Raw genomic sequence first — 17,072 nt, forward strand, 5'->3', positions numbered from 1 at the left:
TTTGCACAGCCCGCTCTGAAGGCGCAGAAAAGGGGACTAGACAGCCGCCACTCCTGCACACTGTGCCCAGCAGGGCAACCTCCAGCCCTGTTTGCTCTTAATTTTTCTCATTTTTCATGGACAACAGAAGGTCCAAGGCAGAAGACAGTGCCAGATGACCCCGTTACCACAGATCAGTGGCATTTTACATTCACATTTAAGAGTGCACTTTTCATGTAAGCCACCTCCAGCAATGTGCATGGGTGCAGAAAAGAAACAGGTGCCTTTCTGGTTATACGCCATATTTAAAGTTTGGGTTTGCTTTAGACCTTTGCAATTTGTTTGCAGCTGAGGTGTCACAATGAATGTGCCCCACTCCTCTGAAGGACTGGAGCTGAGAAGGTTTTGTGGGCAGTTGCTGAACCCCTCCACCATCCTACAGAGCGCCCCAAGTCATGTCTGTCCAGCGATACCAGTGCACACTGTGTTGAGGTCCTTAGGTTGAAAACCTGCTGCCAGCTTGTGGAATTGCTATACCTCCACTTAGCCAGAAATGTGCGTCTTTTTCTGATAAATATTTCCTGGTATACTATGATTGCAATATCAAAAGATCTAATGAGAAATTTGTCCTAGAGTTTGACAGCTCTGCTTTTAATGTGAGAAAACAAACAGTTTACAAAAGGTGCCTAATTAAGGGAAACATGTGATGTTAAGAAGGGAGGAATTATCTGTATTTATCAAGGATTAAGATCTTCACACTTAGAAATGTAATGTGCAGGAAGGGAAAAGGAAGACAAGGGAAGATGGAGGATTGCCCAAAATCCAGGGTGCAGTAAGCTTCAGGGCATGGGAGGTGTGGCAGCAATAGCTGAAGGCCGTTTGATATGAATATGAATATGAATATTCATATGGATATGAAAAAGAACAGATGAAGGCTGCGTCCATCGTGTGATGTGGGGACACCGTGCCACAGGTTGCACTATGGCAATAAATGGCGAAATACTGAAAATATGAAATAACTTGAAACACTGAGCAGAAGTTGTAATGAAAGAATGATCTTGTGAGATCAGGGCTGAGGCAGATAAAGCAAGTTTGGAAAACTTACCCCATGAAGTCATGACTTACCCCACAAGTTTCTCCCAGATCTAACAACTTCAGCATCCAGTTTACTGCAAGCTATAGCTGTCTGATAGCCTCAGGTGTTTCTCAGTAATGGTAGGACAGATCAATAATAAAAACAGTACTAGAGACGTTCCAGCGGATTCAGCAGCATCTTGAGAAGAGTAAATGATAAGAACTGCTATTGCTTTAATAGCCTCTGCTTGAAAAATCGATTTCTGACCATGGAATATTATGACAGAGAAGCAGGACAGATTGCTGCTCAGAGCAGACCTTCCCCTCTCCTGTAGAAGCTATTACAGAAAAGAGCAAGAGAAGCAAGAGGGAGACAAAAGTGAACACCCCCTAGCAATGACTGACCTTATATCTCTTTGTATGCATTCAGGCTCCCATTAAAAGCCAATAAGAGGTTTTCTTCATTAAGATCAAAGAGCTAAAACCTCACCTGTGACACAAACTTTCAGACGTGTTTCTGAGTCTGAAGTGTGTATTTGAAACGGATGAGAGGCAAAAAGAAATCAAGAAAGAGAAAAACCTGAAGAGCTAGGCATAGGCAACAAATCACTCGGAATACAGTTATCTCTCTGCATTTATTCAGTTCACCTGCTCAGTGTTTAGCTCACGGCCAGATCAAACACCCCTCAGAAAGAAAATGTTCTGGTTTTATCTTGGTTCCACTAACTCCTCGCTTCTCTTCCACTATGTCATGTATAAACCATCCCGTTCCCCTACCAGGCCCTGTACTGGTTGGTATAACCCAATCTGCAAAGTCATTGTGATTCATATCTCTTCCAAATCACTCCCACATAGATTTATAAATCCAGAAATTGAATTAGAAGTTTTTGTGTGTTTGTTCTTGTTCCAGAAAGTCTATCCCAATTAATAGATTGTGTGTGCAGTGTTTTGCTGTAGAACAACATCCCTCAATTTTTGACAAGTGATGCCAATAAATATTCACTGCAGAGCACAGTTTATAGGGCTGTGAGGGTCCTGGAGGCAGAGGAAGAAGACTTGGAGTCATCCCTCTGGACTGTTGATGTGGGCAGTGGAAGGACCAAGATCAAAGCCAGAAGACCTCATGGAAGGTGCAGCTGAGCAGGTCCATCAGACGATAGTGGGAGGTTCACATCCAAAGGAGAATAGGGCCACTGCCATTGGAGTAAAGTATGAGTAAAGGTATGGACAGACACTGTACAAGTAGAGTAGCTAGATTAATTCTCTTCCATCTCAAAAAATGTGGATTGAAAGGGTGTAGGTTAGAGGTAAATACAGTCCTGAATGTTGTGGAGAAGGTAGGTGGGGAATGATTTTTTCACAGGGTATGAGAGAAGAGCTACTAAATGAAATCATCCATTGGCAGGTCTAAAATAAGCATATGGAGGTATGTTTATGTTTTCACACAACATCTAAAAAAATCGTAGGGCAGATAGACCTAGAAGGTACAATTGAAAGCCAAAGGTATAAAGAGCTATCAGAATTGTTAGAAAGAGGTAAGAAAAATTTAGAATATAGGAATGAGATAAATTCAGTGATTAAGTGTGTGGAACACTAGTTCATATGCAACCTCCATTTCAGGGAGATGAGAATATGTTTCCACCATCAGCAGGACAGGCAAGATGCAAAGCCATAAAGTCATTTAGCTTCTTAACCTGCTTTTCTTCCTACTAAGGTTTAACAGTTCTTCACCCAGTTGGGTGGAAAAAAAAAAGGCAGAGAATAAAGACAAAAAAGACCTCCTTGTCTCCTGATCAGTATCAGTACTGTCAATTCATTGTTATTCATGAGTCCAACTAAAAAAGATAAGAGTGGTATGGGATAGGAAGAGGAGAATCCTTCTTTCCTCAGAAGAAATTGAATTAAAACAGTTTGTAAAATCTGAATATCCAAAAACTGAATTAAAAACAGGAATATTCAGACATAGAATGGTTTGGGTTGGAAGGGACCATAAAGACCACCTAGTTCCAGCCCCCTGCCACAGGCAGGGCCCCCTTCCCCCAGCCCCGGTGGCTCCCAGCCCCGTCCAGCCTGGCCTTGGGCACTGCCAGGGCTGGGGCACCCACAGCTGCTCCGGGCAGCCTGTGCTGGTGCCTCACTGCCCTCACAGGGAAGGATTTCTTCATAATATCTCATCTAAATCTCCCCTCTTTCAGTTTAAAGCCATTTCCCCTTGTCCTGTTACTACAGGTCCTTGTAGTAAGCCCCTCTCCAGCTTTCCTGTCGGCCCCTTTAGGTACTGGAAGGCTGCAATAAGGTGTCCCAGACTCTTCACTTCTCCGGGCTGGACAGCCCCAGCGCTCCCAGCCTGTCTGCACAGCAGAGGGGCTCCAGTCCTCTGGCCATCTCCGTGGCCTCCTCTGGACCCACTCCAACAGGTCCATGAGCTTCTGTTGGGTGCCCCAGAGCTGGACACAGCACTGCAGGTGGGGTCTCATGAGAGCAGAGCAGAGGGGGATGATGCCTTCCCTTGACCTGCTGGCCATGCTGCTCATGATGCAGCCCTGGATTTGCTTGGCTTTCTGGGCTGTGAGCACACATTACGAGTTCATGATGAGCTTTTCATCCACCAACACCCCCAAGTCCTCCTCAGGGCTGCTCTCCATCCGTTCTCTGCCCAGCCTGTATTTGTGCTTGGGATTGCCCCAACCCAGGTGTAGGACCTTGCACTTGGCCTTGTTGAAGTTCATGAGGTTGTCAGGGGCCCACCTCTCCAGGCTGTCAGGGTCCCTCTGGGTGGCATCCCCTCTCTCCAGAGTGTCGACTGCACCACACACCTCGGTGTCATCGGCAAACTTAGTTGAGGGTGCACTCGATCCCACTGTCCCTGTCACTGACAAAGACCTTGGACAGCACTGGTCCCAGAACAAACCTGAGGAACGGCACTTCTCACTGGTCTCCACTTGGACATTGCGCCGTTGACTACAGCTCTTTGCAACCATCCAGCCACTTCCATCACAAGTTTACAGGTGGTGGTTTGTTTGGGTTTTTTTTTAATTTTACTGGGGGTTTTTAGTGCTAAAAAGGAAGGTTTTAAACAAAGCTTGTCTCATAATTTAGCCAGTCCTGATTGTTGTCATTGAGAGGGATTTCCTTCCCTCTGTCTTTGCTACCCGAAGCAGAGAGTTTCTGAATCACCCTGCAAGTGAGAAAAAGCAGCTTAGGACAGATGTGAGCCAGGTACCAGAGTCTGTACAACCACAAGAGCTAATCAGATGGAAAGATGGGAGCACTGGGATAATCACTTGCAACCATCAGTTCCATTTCCATAATAGGCATGGCGCTAAACCATGCAGATTAGGAAATGAGGGAAGGCTTTGTGGGCTGTAAAGAAGCATTTGCTTAAACCAGGACCAGCTGCTGGGCCAGATGGCAAAGTCCTGTCCTACAGCAGACATGATACTGGAAAGATGGAAAAGTGTATGGAGGAAGTGCAGTCTCTCCTTGTGCTTTGTGTACACGATCATTATTCACCATGGCACGCTGCAAGCAGGTTTTCAAGGAATAAGGGCAGAGGTATCACATGAGGAAGAAGCTGTGTTTTATTATACATATGTATATTATACATACAGGGCTTTACACTGACTCGGATGGCCCATCCTGTCTGCTTAACTTTGCAGTTGGGTAGCATTTAGCGTGCTGCAGACCAGCTGGTGTTGAGCTCAGGAGGGACCTTGCCGATCTCACTGGGGCTTGACCTGAAGCCAGTGACATGGGTTTGCATTTCCATGGTCCGTACGTCTGCAGAGAGGCAGAGCTCACGTCTGAGGCTCGACCCAGGAAGGTGGTGATTTGATGAAATGATTATGGCCTGTCATGCTACACGTGAGCCTTTACAGCACTGCTGCAGTAAAACTGCCTAAAAACTGGTTATCCGAGCCTACAGCTTCAGCCCTTGCCTTTCAATAGTGTTTTATGTATCGCCTGTCATAAACACTGATATAAATGAGCCAAAGGTCTAGCCTCATATTTACACTTGTATTTCCCTCCTGTAAGCAGTGGCTTTTATACCACACCATACTTTTGGAAAGCTGACTGCTCAGTTTCCCATCCTGGTTCTCCAGCAGCAGGTATAGTTCCTTTAGCTGTTTAAGTATTACCTCTGCACATTATATTTATCATCACTAGACAACTAACTTCGCCGCCCCCCCCCCCCCCCCTCCCCCATCATTTCTGCACTACTGTTTTGCTCCCTTTGTACATCCATTCCCTCCTACCTGGCAGGGAGCCTTATGAAAAGGTTATCGCCTCGTTCCCTTTAAAATCTCATTTTTAAATTCCTTTTTCCCCCGATACCTGCAAAGAGAGAAGACAGCAGTGAAAAAGCTGGGGTGCTGAGATCCCTCTAATTGTCTCCCCGTGGTGCTTTGCTCAGGACTCAGATACACAGTCAAGTTGTTGCACCTTGGCAATCATTGTGCTGTCTGCCAAGGCAGGACAGCTCCCAATATGCATGATTTACAGCTTTGGAAGCCCTGGAGGGATTTCAGTGAATTTACACTACAACGAAACCGGTTTAGCCTAGTTGCCTTACCTCCCCTTTGCCCCACCAGACTTGCTGTGGATGAGCTGGAGAGCAATATATCATTGCATCATCAGCAGCAGCATCTCACAACCAGTATCCCATCCTCCTGGGACCATACGCCTGGTGCTTTTGCAGAAATTGTGCACCCCCAAAATGGGAACCAGGACTTTTTTTCTGGACACCTGACACAAGGCCGTTCTAATTTCTGTTTTTCTAATTGCTCCTTCTAGTTGCCTTTGCATTTTCTAACCATGGTCAAACTGAAACGTGGGAGGCTCCATATGAGCATAAGGCCACACTTTGTTACTGTGAGGGTGACCAAGCACTGGAGCAGGTTGTCCAGAGAGGTTGTGCAGTCTTCATCCCTGGTGGTTTCCAAATATATCCCAAAGGCACCTGAACATGCTCCTGAGCAGCCAGCCTCAGGTGGCCCTGCTTTGAGCTGGGGGGTTGGATGAGATGACCTCCTGAAGGCCCTTCCAACCTCAACCATTCTGTGATTTAGGGAAAGCAAGAAGCTAAGTTCTTGTTGTTATCGTAACTGAGAGTTGTGACTTTTACAAGTTAAACTTTTTTTTTTCTTCTTCTAAATGAAAAAACTCATCTTACTGAAATGGATGTGGCTTTTAAGAGCAGATGCACCAGTTTGACGGTTGTAATGTTTCTGATCAAACTGAAATACAAACCCCACAAAAAAGCAGATTATTTCATGGCAGTTAACTAATACCAGCCTACTGAGGGGACTCTGTTCGCATGAGCAACTTGAACCTCCTCTTTCCACAACGTGGAGGAGATCCCACAGCACAAACCTACTGGCAGTAGGATGCTTTCCAGCTCTCAGTGAATCTCCTCCACCATGCATTGCTGAGTTAAAAACCCCTGATACCCTTTCTCATTAATTCTCCAGGAATACAGTTGGGGTTTGTTTTTTTTTTAAAATAGCTTCAGTCTGATAGGAAAGTTTTGGAAATGTTCTGAACTTTCAAAGGCTGGAGATTCCATTTGCAAGTCCAGGAACTCTTGTCTTTTCTGATACGGCCACTTACATTCTGTGGTTTCAATGTACTTCATTAGTGCATCATTCTAGGGAGAATTTGTGTTACACAAAGTATTGAGAAACACAAGTTAATGGGAAATGGTTCTGGAGAACAGCATATAAAACTTCTGGTACTTTGAACACTTTGCCTTCTTATTGACAGAAGATCAGACTTTATTACCAAAGTCCTGTTGTTGGTGGGGAAACTGATACACAGAGATGTCACAAGAACCAGCTGCAGTTTCACTGGAGGTCTGTGGCAGAGCTGGGATTTAATGTTGTAACATAAAAAATTCAGTTTAATACTTTGGTCTGAAGTTTGCTGCTGTAAATCTCAGAGTAAGACTAACCTTGTGAGGCACTTTTCCAAATGTTATGTTCACTTTCAGTATAGAAAGTAGTCTGGTAAGTAATAGTAATTAGAAATGTTGTTTGCTCTGAGAGGAGACATCATCCATCACTTGAGCCAAAACTGTGGTGTGTAAAATCTGTCTTGTAACCTTGTAGTTTTTGCACCTCCCAGACATCTAATACAGAACATGAGAGTCAGTAAAACGATTTGTTGTATCACACCGTGTGTGTGAATTTGCACATCAAAAAGTGACATGAGCAGCAAAGGATGGTAGAAAAACTTCTCTGGGAAGTGAGTTTCCCCAAAACCAGGGACATTTGTATTACTATTTTTTAATCCCAGTGATTCTGTATCATTGTGCTTCCCCCCTAACTTAGTTTCCACATCTGCAAAATCATTAAGACAACTTTTGAAAGTATTCTTGGGAGCAGTGAGAAGAACTACAAAATAATCAAGTAATTGTGAGGGAGTGCACTTAAAAAGAAGAAGGAAAAATATGAGAAAATTAAGCTGAGAAGCACTTCTCAATTCACTGAGAATAAGAAGCGAAGAATCAAAGCCACCATGAAAGCTAAGGGCATCCCCAAACAGAGAGGAGGAGTTTTGAGCAGGAAATAGGACGCAGAAAGGTTCAGATAATGGGATCCATTGTAATGAAGAAGAAATAACAGAAATTGCATAACACCTGGGGCGGGGGGGGGGGGGGGGGAAGTACCAGTCATGTCCTTGATTTGTTTGCACAAGATCGCTTATGATCCCGATACGAACCCTGGTAAAAAACAATGCAAACAGTGACTGTGCAGAAAAAGCCTGGGGAACAGCAACCCACCAAACTGTGCTAAAGTTAACTTTGTTGTTAAAATCAAGAGAGGCACCAGAGCCTTTGTGGGGTTTTGATCTGTTGTAAAGACAAATTACAGAGGCAAGTTTTAGTGTTAGATTCCACCTGCTACAGGGATTCAAGCAGTGAATTAAGCCAGGGGATAGGCTGCTGCTGGTTTCAGTGCAAGACAGGTCTACAGTGAGGAAGATGTTCAGATGACTCAGTTGTCAGAAAGTCCTGGAGGTGATGCTTTAATGTTTTCATGACTCATAGCTGCATACCTGATTTGCTCCTGTTTTGCAGAAGTTTTATTATTCCTGTGTGCAAAGAACCCCATTGTTGGAAATGTTTGCAAAGCTCTTGAGTTTGACTGATGTAATTCTTTGTCTAAGAAGCAAGTTGTGACTGCTGTTTGTTCATTCTGGTTTACCGTACCAGCTTTCCAGTCAAGGATGGCAGGCAGTTTTCTGTGATAAATAATGCCACAGTGCTGTGATTCACATGAGATGGACAGGGTAGGGGCCAGGAGTCGGAGTGGGAGCTGGGGAGTTTGCAGTGTGCTGTTGGATGTGTTGCTTCTTTCTTATTTCTGTGTGACAAACATCAGTCTTGGCCTTTTAGACTGTGAACCTTGTAGGGTGAAGCCTATCCTGGTCAGGTTGTTGGTCTCTCCTTTTGTTTGATGAATGTCTGTACAGCCCCTGGTCCATGTGGGTTAGAGGGCCAGCTGGGGCAGGATGCAGAGATGTCCTACAAGGTGAGAACTGGGTTGCACTGGACAGCCCCCATACAATACGGGGGTGCCAGGAAGCAGAGTGCCAGAGCACCACGCCAACCTCACAGTTTCATCACATTTGGCTGAAGCAGAAACATGCTCATGTTAATTAAGGCTCTTTATAGCCGGTTGGAGGCCCTAGGCACTCAGCTTGCTTAAAGAGCCCAGGAAATCCTCCTGCCTTTGAGTATACATATTAAAACCTGCAATACAGGTTGTCAGTATCTGGTTTTTCTCCCATCATAGCCAACTTTTGAAGTATTTGGTTGTCAAACAAGAGCGCAGTAGATTCCCAGGAATCACATTTGATCTGAGCTCATCATGAAGGCAAGGTCTGAGTTCTGAGGATTGCATTCAGTTCCCAGACCTCCGACCTTACCTGCATAATGTGAAACGCTGAAATGGAGCGCTTCATCCATCCCTGTCTTGGCTTCTCAGGAGCAAAGTGAAGTATGTAAATACTTCACTCCCCATTTAGATGAAAATTTTCCCATGAACAAAGGCAATATGACAATAACACAAACCATATTGGTGCAGTGCCAGCAACAAAAGGTCTGGGTACAACTAGCTTTATGGTACCATTAGAAGAGATGTTTTGTGGGCACCTTGGTATTAAAATGTACTTGGTTTTGAGGTCTGAACTTTACAACCCAACAGGTCCCTCCCATTTGTGTGTTCTGTGTAATGTGAGCACTTCATAACAGAGAAGAAGTATGAGAATTTTACTCTGTTACAAGAAATGTGCTCTGTCATTTGAGTCCACAAAAGGCAATCATTTGTTTAACAGCAAGGTGAACATTTCTTTTTTCTTCCAGGGAACGTGAGCAGGAATTGTACGAGCCAGGGCTGGACGGATGTGTATCCTGCACCATATGCCATAGCTTGTGGATATGATTCCAACAGCACTCCAGGGGAAGAGGTTTGTAAACCTGGATGAGTAGACATGAAGATTTACCAGGGATCACTATCAGAATCACACGATCTTTTCCCATGCCCGATTTTTTTCCATTCCCACTCTGATTCCTCAAGAAGGAAGTATCCTCTTGAGGCTCCCTGGAAGCAGACATCAATGTCTGGTCAAAGAGATGATCCTCCCTTCGATTCCCAGGGGAGTGACAGAAAATTAGCACCTCAGAAGATCATACCAGTGTCTCCTTGATGCCCACACGTAACTTCAGGTGCTTTTTCTATGTTCAACTTTGAGACAAGCCCTCCCTGTTTCTATTTATCCTGAAGTCGATATTGTGATTCCAGTATTTCGAGGCCAATATAAGCATCAAAAAATCAAAAGGGATAAAAGGATATAACTCACTTGCCCTCAGTGCTGCTCTGCTGATCTCAACCAGATAAATATCTAGACCACTGTAGGGAACATACAAATTTTCAGGCAGTGTTACTGAATCGTGTAAGGAAATCCACAAGCTCCCTGGGATACTGTCTGTGTGTAAATTAGTAATCACTGACCTGGGTATAATTAGCTTTATAGAGTATTGTCATTACAGAGGAAGGAATTTGTTATTGCCTTGCTGCATGCTGAGACATGAAGGGTAAAGTCTAAAGAGGGTAACAAATGTTGTTATAAGCAAGATTCACCTCACCTAACTAAAAGTTCAACATCTAATCTAAACTATTCCCCTACAGCTGTCCCATAGTCAACAAGGAAAAGCTTATGCTGGCAAACAATTGTATTTCACTGTGACCACATGTTTCTATTAAACCTATGCCCATGTGGTTTTTTTCTGTTTCATGTCGGTGTTTGCAAACATTGGACATAAGAATCTCAATAATGAGTAAATACGGTGAGAGGTCTTTGTGTATGGTCACACATTGCCAAAGCACTCAGGGAGCTAAAGGAGAATCTGAACAGGACTGACCCAGCCTTAATAGTGAAAGAATACAGAAAACAGCAAAGGGAAATCTGCACAAAGAATTTCAGGGCTCTGCTGGAAAGAGCCTTTAGCCTGCCTTCGAGGTCAGTGCCCCTTCACATCCTCAAGCATCCCGTTTCTCACATCGAGCTGTGTGGCACCAGTTGCACGTTGTGAAAGACGTTGTTACGGGTCTGCCCGGGGAAGGTCCTCCACCAAGAGAGAGCTCTGATTTATGTTCCAGCTGCGAAGGGGATTTGGGAATTCCTTGGACATGCTTTGGCGATCCAATGGATTGCAGCGCTGCCAGAGTGCCGCGTTACCAAGAGAACATGTATTGTGTTCTTTTAATTCTTTCTTAATTATTTTCTCTCAATTTCCGTGGTTTTGTCATGCTGTTTAAGTCTAATTTGTGTGAAAGGTGGCTGAGGGGGGTGAACATGTAGTCCTAGCCTGTGAAGAAGAATAGATTTTTGTTGTTGTTGAATTGGCTGTCAGTTTGGGCGGGATGGAGTAAAGGGAATAGGATAAAAGGAGAACAGCAGGCTCTGTGGCACATGAGGTCCAGAACAGACTGATAACCTTCCATGCTTAAAATACTTCATGCACTTTTAACAGCTACTTGGTCTCAGGTCAGAAACAACAAGAAAAATATGAAAAATAAATAAGGGCTGTGTGTAAGATTTTACTTGTGAATTCTGGCAGTCCCTAAGGAGCAGATGATGTAGGCACCAAACTCGTGCACTTATGATCTTTGCAGTGGTAATGATTCCTTCTCCAACCTGACTTTTAAAAGCCACGTGTTAGCAAATGGGGGGTTGGTTTGCTGTCCCACTGTCAGATGTGGTGCACAACTTCTCCCTCATGTGCCTCCATCTGCTCAGAGAGGGACCATCCTAGGTGTCCCCATAGGCTGTCTGAAAATGGTGAAGAATACAGACACCTCCAGAGGTCAGTTCACCCCACATTTCTCTCCAGAGGGACCCCTTTGCATTTACTCTAGAGGAAGCCCAAGATGACTTTAGGCTTGGTGACATGAACCCAAAGCATGTTTGGGTGCAGGACTAATGAAAGACTTGATATCAGTATTTCTGTTCTTTTTCTCTTACAAATGTAAATCTTTCACAGTTTAATCTCAGTTACCAAGGGACAAATGTAGAGGCTACTGAACAGAAACCAAGGAAGGTAATTCTCAGTTAATCTTAGTTTAACGTCTACCTTAACTAATTGTTGTTATCACATTTCCATGAAATTACGTGGAGGCTTTTAGAAGTTAGAAAAAGAATGATGAAATTGCCTAATTCCATTCTGTAAATCAGTCTAGGTCTACAGCTAGAACCCAGGCACCCTAGCATGCATTTCCTTCACTTCTCTAAATCCCTCTTTTTTTCTAATATGAATATTCTAGTAATCTGAGCTCTTGAGTGAAATTCCAATTCCATTTATGATCTTGGGTCAAATTCTCTGCTTTGATATCTGTAAAATAGAAAGCGTTTGTCATTAGCAAGTGCAAATGAAGAGTGGGAAGCCACTATGTGCTGTTCCCAGAACAGAGATGACCCCACATGCTACATCAAAGCTGAATGTAGAATCATCTCTGTACGCAAGAAGAATTGGTCACTGTAAAATATAAGGGCAGGGAACTGGTTGTTGAGTAACACCAAGATCTTCTTGTCCCTAACTTGCTCCTGTGAGTAACTCCTAAGAAGTAAAAGGCCTATACCTGTATACACACTGGAGAGTTTCCATCCACCGCCCCACTGCTGACATCTCCTATAATCCCTCTTAATTTTTTTTTCTTCTGTTTCTCTGCTGTCCTAAACGTGGTGTGGGACAACCTCTTCCTCAGACTCAGTCCTGTACCACAAGCTTCCTCCATCTGTTGGGAGGTCTTTCCTGGAACAGTTCTGCTCTCTTGGAAAAGTCTCAGCTGCCTTTGGGATCCCAAACTCCAACAAGACTGGAGACAAGGCTATATTTAGTTTTGGGTGGAATCTGCAAGGCGGTGGGGTAGAAAGGTGGAAGCTCTGCTGTTCCTTGCTGCAGCACAAGTCCCTCCATGCAGTGCATATGAGTGAGCCTGAGGAATGACCATACCGTAATGGGTGAGTCCATCACCATAGCAGCCTCCTGGCATCATATGGACAAGATCAGGTAGATAACTTGGCCTGAAACCCTTGCTATGAATTACGTATTCAGAGTTACTGACAAAAAGCTCTCAGTGGTGTGAGTTCATCGAACACGGCTGTAAAGGCAGCATACTTGTAGCCATCCCCGAAGTCTGTGGGCTAAGAAGCAATAGAGATGCATCCAGTGGAGTCTTTGTGCTCTCTGAAAGCTCTGTCTTGTTTTAACACGACTCCACGCTGGCTTGTGCTAATGCTAGAGGATTACTACTTCTCTCAGCCTCACTGATTCTGTGAACTACCTAGTACTTGTCAAGGTCTGTGAAGATAGCATATAAAAATGTCAACCCTTACTGTTATTAAAGTGTTTTCCCAAACAAGGTTGGATTAGATTTTCTGTCTAAACTGCTGTTTGTGTGTTTGGTTGTTTGGGTATTTTTATAGAAAATGGTGACAAGGAGGGCAAAGGAGGGTCAATCAAGAGCTGGAAAAATAAGATTTTCCACGAACTAAGTTAGTTTCTCATAAAAACTTGGGCTTTTTCATTGATGAAACAAATTTCCGAATACCAATTGATCTTTTGCTCTTTCTTTAAGCTCAAAATCAAATTATATTTATTCAGAGTGTTGCTGGAGAGCCTTAGGAGAGCTGGAGTTTTGTTGCCTTACTTCCTCATTTTATTTAGATCAGGATTCCCCGTTGGATTGAAGTCCCGTGGTGCCCAGGCTCAGAGATTCCCTCTGTGTGCTGTAGAAGAGAAAAGCTGTGAAATTATTTCCTACTTAACATATATTTCTGAATTAGCATATCTGCGATTTCAATGCAAACATTTTAAGTTTTTACTTGCCAAAACACAATGTCTAGCTTCCACAAAAGCAAATCAATTTCCAGACCAGTTCTGTCCTCAAACTTCCTTAATAAGATGAAGCTCATCATACCATCTCAGAGCCGACGTGTCAGTGCGCTGCTTAACCGAACATCAGTCATCCTTGTTCCACAAGATTATTACCATGTAGCTGTCTCTGCAGGTGTCAAATCAGGCTCGTTCCTGCATGAACTTTTCCCTTGTGTAGCTGTAACAAACCTGGTTTTGGAGTGATCCAAGCTCTACTGCAACCAGACACGTTCTTATTTGCACTGGTGGTATTTGAGTCATGTACTCTACTGGATGGGATTTTAAGGGGTGAAGGGCTGGAGTTTTTTTTAAGAGAATGGAGTAGGGTAATTTCCTTGTCTCACTGAGAAAGTCAGTAAAAGCTCAGTGATGGTGTATTTGGGAATGCGTGTTGGCAGCTCCTTGATAAACATGTTTTGTTTCTTCCCTTCACATTAGCAAACGACGTTCTATGGCACAGTCAAGACCGGCTACACCATTGGACATACCTTATCGCTCATTGCTCTCACAGCTGCTATGATCATTTTATGCCTCTTCAGGTAAGGCCATGAGTAAATAAGGTATAGGTAAGAGGATGACTGAAAGGACATACTGGCTGTTTAAGTTGTAGGCTATGGCTGTTACAGATGGATGCAAAAGACTTCTGTCAAGTCTCAGTTGGACAGGGGAGGAAAGTTCCTCCATCTTTCAGTACCACTGTTTTCTGGTGTGTGATTTGTGGCCTTTGTGTGAGAGTTATAACCCCAGTCCAGTTATTTAGGTGGAATCATCTCATTGAACATAGTTTATGATGTGATGGATCTCTATGTTAGAGGCTGTTATCCCATAATCTTGTTATAGTCCACAAAGACCTAGACTGTATGGTGTGTGTGTGTATACTGTGGAATGATGCATTTCTACTTAAGTAGGTATTCAAAATGGTACAGGGGGATCACACCCCAAATCTGCTTCCCAAAGTCTGTTTCACAGGTGCTTCCTGCTGTAGCTCTGTGGCAAGACACAGACACCCAGAGTCTCTGTAGGCATGCCGGAGCCTCTGGGCTGTGCACAAGGGTAGCAGGTATGATTCAGGACCTTCAGGAGACCAGAGCCCTTATGGGTTGATGGTCAGATACAGCATAGCAAGTGGCATTAGGTGCCTAGATTGCAGCAGAGTAATTCATCCTCAGTCTCTGTTGTTTGTAATCATGTATCTAAATTGTATCTAAATAATCATGTAATCAGATATCTAAATTGGGGTGCCTCCAATGAAGAAGTCTGCATATAAGGTAATCTATTATAATGTTGTTTACGTATAGGGAGAACAGCAAAAAACAGACCTCTGTAAGATGGAAGAACCTTCTAGATGTGATTCCATCTCCTTGTGCCACTTTCCGATGGCTTCCCTGAAAAGCATTATATGGTTTTCCAGTTTATGACAGTCTGGTCCAAACATTGCCCCCGAAGAAAGCTGTGGGAGACAGCACGCGTGCTAGGGTAACTCACACCGAGACTGGCCTCACCCTTCAAGATCTTTGCACTTCTCAGCACACGTGCTCTCCCCACTCCTCTTACAAGGGGAGAGTGCATCAGACACACATGCAAATTATCTCATCTCAACAAGGTACAAGGTGCCAGCCAAGCTAGTGAAACTGTCGGGATTCATGCCCTTCACTTGTGGGAAACAGTGTCATTTGACTTGCCTTCGCCTGCAAGCACAGAGGACCTGGCTCCATCACGTTATCGTGCCATTGTCAGAGGTTAAGAGCATGAACTCTGCCAGTGCACAGTGACTCATTAAGAGGTGGTAATGTGATCATGTTGCTGAGAGGTCTGTTGTGGTTCTGATGACTATACAAAGTGCCCATTTCCAGAGTGTCAGGCCTTTCCCTTTAGCTGATGTAAAGTCTCATTTGGAAAAAAAAGACCTATTGGGTCAGAATTCATCTTCAAAATATTAGTGGGCAAGGGACAGAAAAACCCTGGCGATGTGCTTTATATGATTAATAACTAGTAAATTTTAAGTGAAAATATGTTCGTATTACAGAAAGCCTGTAATATGTGTTAATTTTGGCAGCAGCTGCTAAGAAGCTATTTCTCTTCCTGAAGAAACATTTCACTTTGGAAAGAATTATTGCAGTATAAACATTCTGTAGAAAACAGACCTTTATAGTGAGCACAGTTTGCTTAGTCAGAAAGATCTCTTTTCCAGTAGAGAACAGCATGATGGACCTGTTTTCTGTCATTCTGTATTCTGACCTTTTTTTCTGAGAATTGGAAGAGGAGCAGCACTGCTGCAGATGTATGGATTGCCGCATGTTTTGTGGATTTTAAAAGGCTTAAGTGGATTTTCTGTGATTTACATCAGAACAAGTCCATCTCAGGGCTTCTGATCTCTAATTGTAAGTCTATATCTTGGCAGAAGAAACATGTAAATAGATAAATAATGCTTTTGAGAAGCCTTGCTATTCAATGTTGTTTCATCCCTTCCCAACAGAAAACTACACTGTACTCGAAATTATATTCATATGCACCTCTTCATGTCCTTCATAATGAGAGCCATCGCAGTCTTCATAAAAGATGTCATCCTATTTGAAAGCGGAGAATCTGAACACTGCTTTGTGAGTTCAGTAAGTAGCCATGCACATTAAAGTTTCCACCTTATTCCGTTGCCACTTCTAAGCAATGCACCAAAAATTACCTGGCAAATGCATGTGAGACAGTACTTTAGGAAGATTTCAAGTTCTTTCTGGTTTGAAAGAAACAGAAACATGATTGCTACGCTTTAATTTGTATGGAAAAGGCATTAAAAAAATTAGCAGGGTCAAAAGTTCACAGGCATCTGGTCCCTTCAAAGGTCAAGCCCGTAACTGGGGTTCTACAAGATTTTGGGGCTCTTGTCAGTCCTGTGTCCATCTCCAAGTCCCATGGTCATTTCTTGGATAGCCTGGTCAAAGGAGAATTGCAGTCGTGTATTTAGGGATCCAATAAAACCTTTCCCTTGAGTGAGAGCAGCAGCCAGACCCAGATTCACATAACTTTAGGTATCCACGGAGTAAGTGCCTGTACATAAGCTACGTGTGTAAAGGGCAATCATAGTCAGTCAAGCTCTAGTTAATATACTCGGTGGAGCCTGGAGAGCTCTTCAACTTGCTTTGAAGAAGGCACCTGCGTTTGGATGGCTCTCTGGGCTCCACTGATTGCAGTGACCAGATCCCTGCAGGAGTTTAGGCAGGAAATCTTATGTGTAGATGTCATTGTCTATTTTTAATCTGTATCCCATGCTAGCTGTCTGCAACTGTGAGATTTCCTCACTGGGATGATAGATGAGGGCAATAAAGGAGCTGGGATATTTTTTTCCACTTTCAAACTCAGTGTTATCAGCTGGAGCAAACATTAAGGAGGGAGAAGAGCTGTTTATCTAAAGGCCATATTGACGTAAGAGGACACTAGTCATGAATAAATTTAGGCAGGAAATTGAAATCTCCAAAATAAAGAGATGTGATCAGAAGTCAGCCAAAAAATAAAGGAACCCTCCATAATAAATTCATAACATTAGATGAGCTGCTTGCTGGTAATAGCAGGGGACTGGGCACAGCAG

At 43.6% G+C, this 17,072-nt stretch overlaps 1 protein-coding gene across 2 annotated transcripts in view; it reads left to right on the plus strand.

Moving 5' to 3' along the window:
- LOC121088038 (vasoactive intestinal polypeptide receptor) overlaps positions 1-17,072 on the plus strand; it is a 116,084-nt gene that overhangs the window by 64,695 nt on the left and 34,317 nt on the right. For both annotated transcript variants that reach the window (XM_040593664.1, XM_040593665.1), the window contains exons 4-6: positions 9,419-9,522; positions 13,931-14,031; positions 15,969-16,101. In XM_040593664.1, the coding sequence (XP_040449598.1) occupies positions 9,419-9,522; positions 13,931-14,031; positions 15,969-16,101 (338 nt within the window). The remainder of the gene's footprint in view (positions 1-9,418; positions 9,523-13,930; positions 14,032-15,968; positions 16,102-17,072) is intronic.

The sequence above is a fragment of the Falco naumanni genome, chromosome 4 (genome assembly GCF_017639655.2).
Source record: "Falco naumanni isolate bFalNau1 chromosome 4, bFalNau1.pat, whole genome shotgun sequence".
Lineage (NCBI taxonomy): Eukaryota > Metazoa > Chordata > Aves > Falconiformes > Falconidae > Falco > Falco naumanni.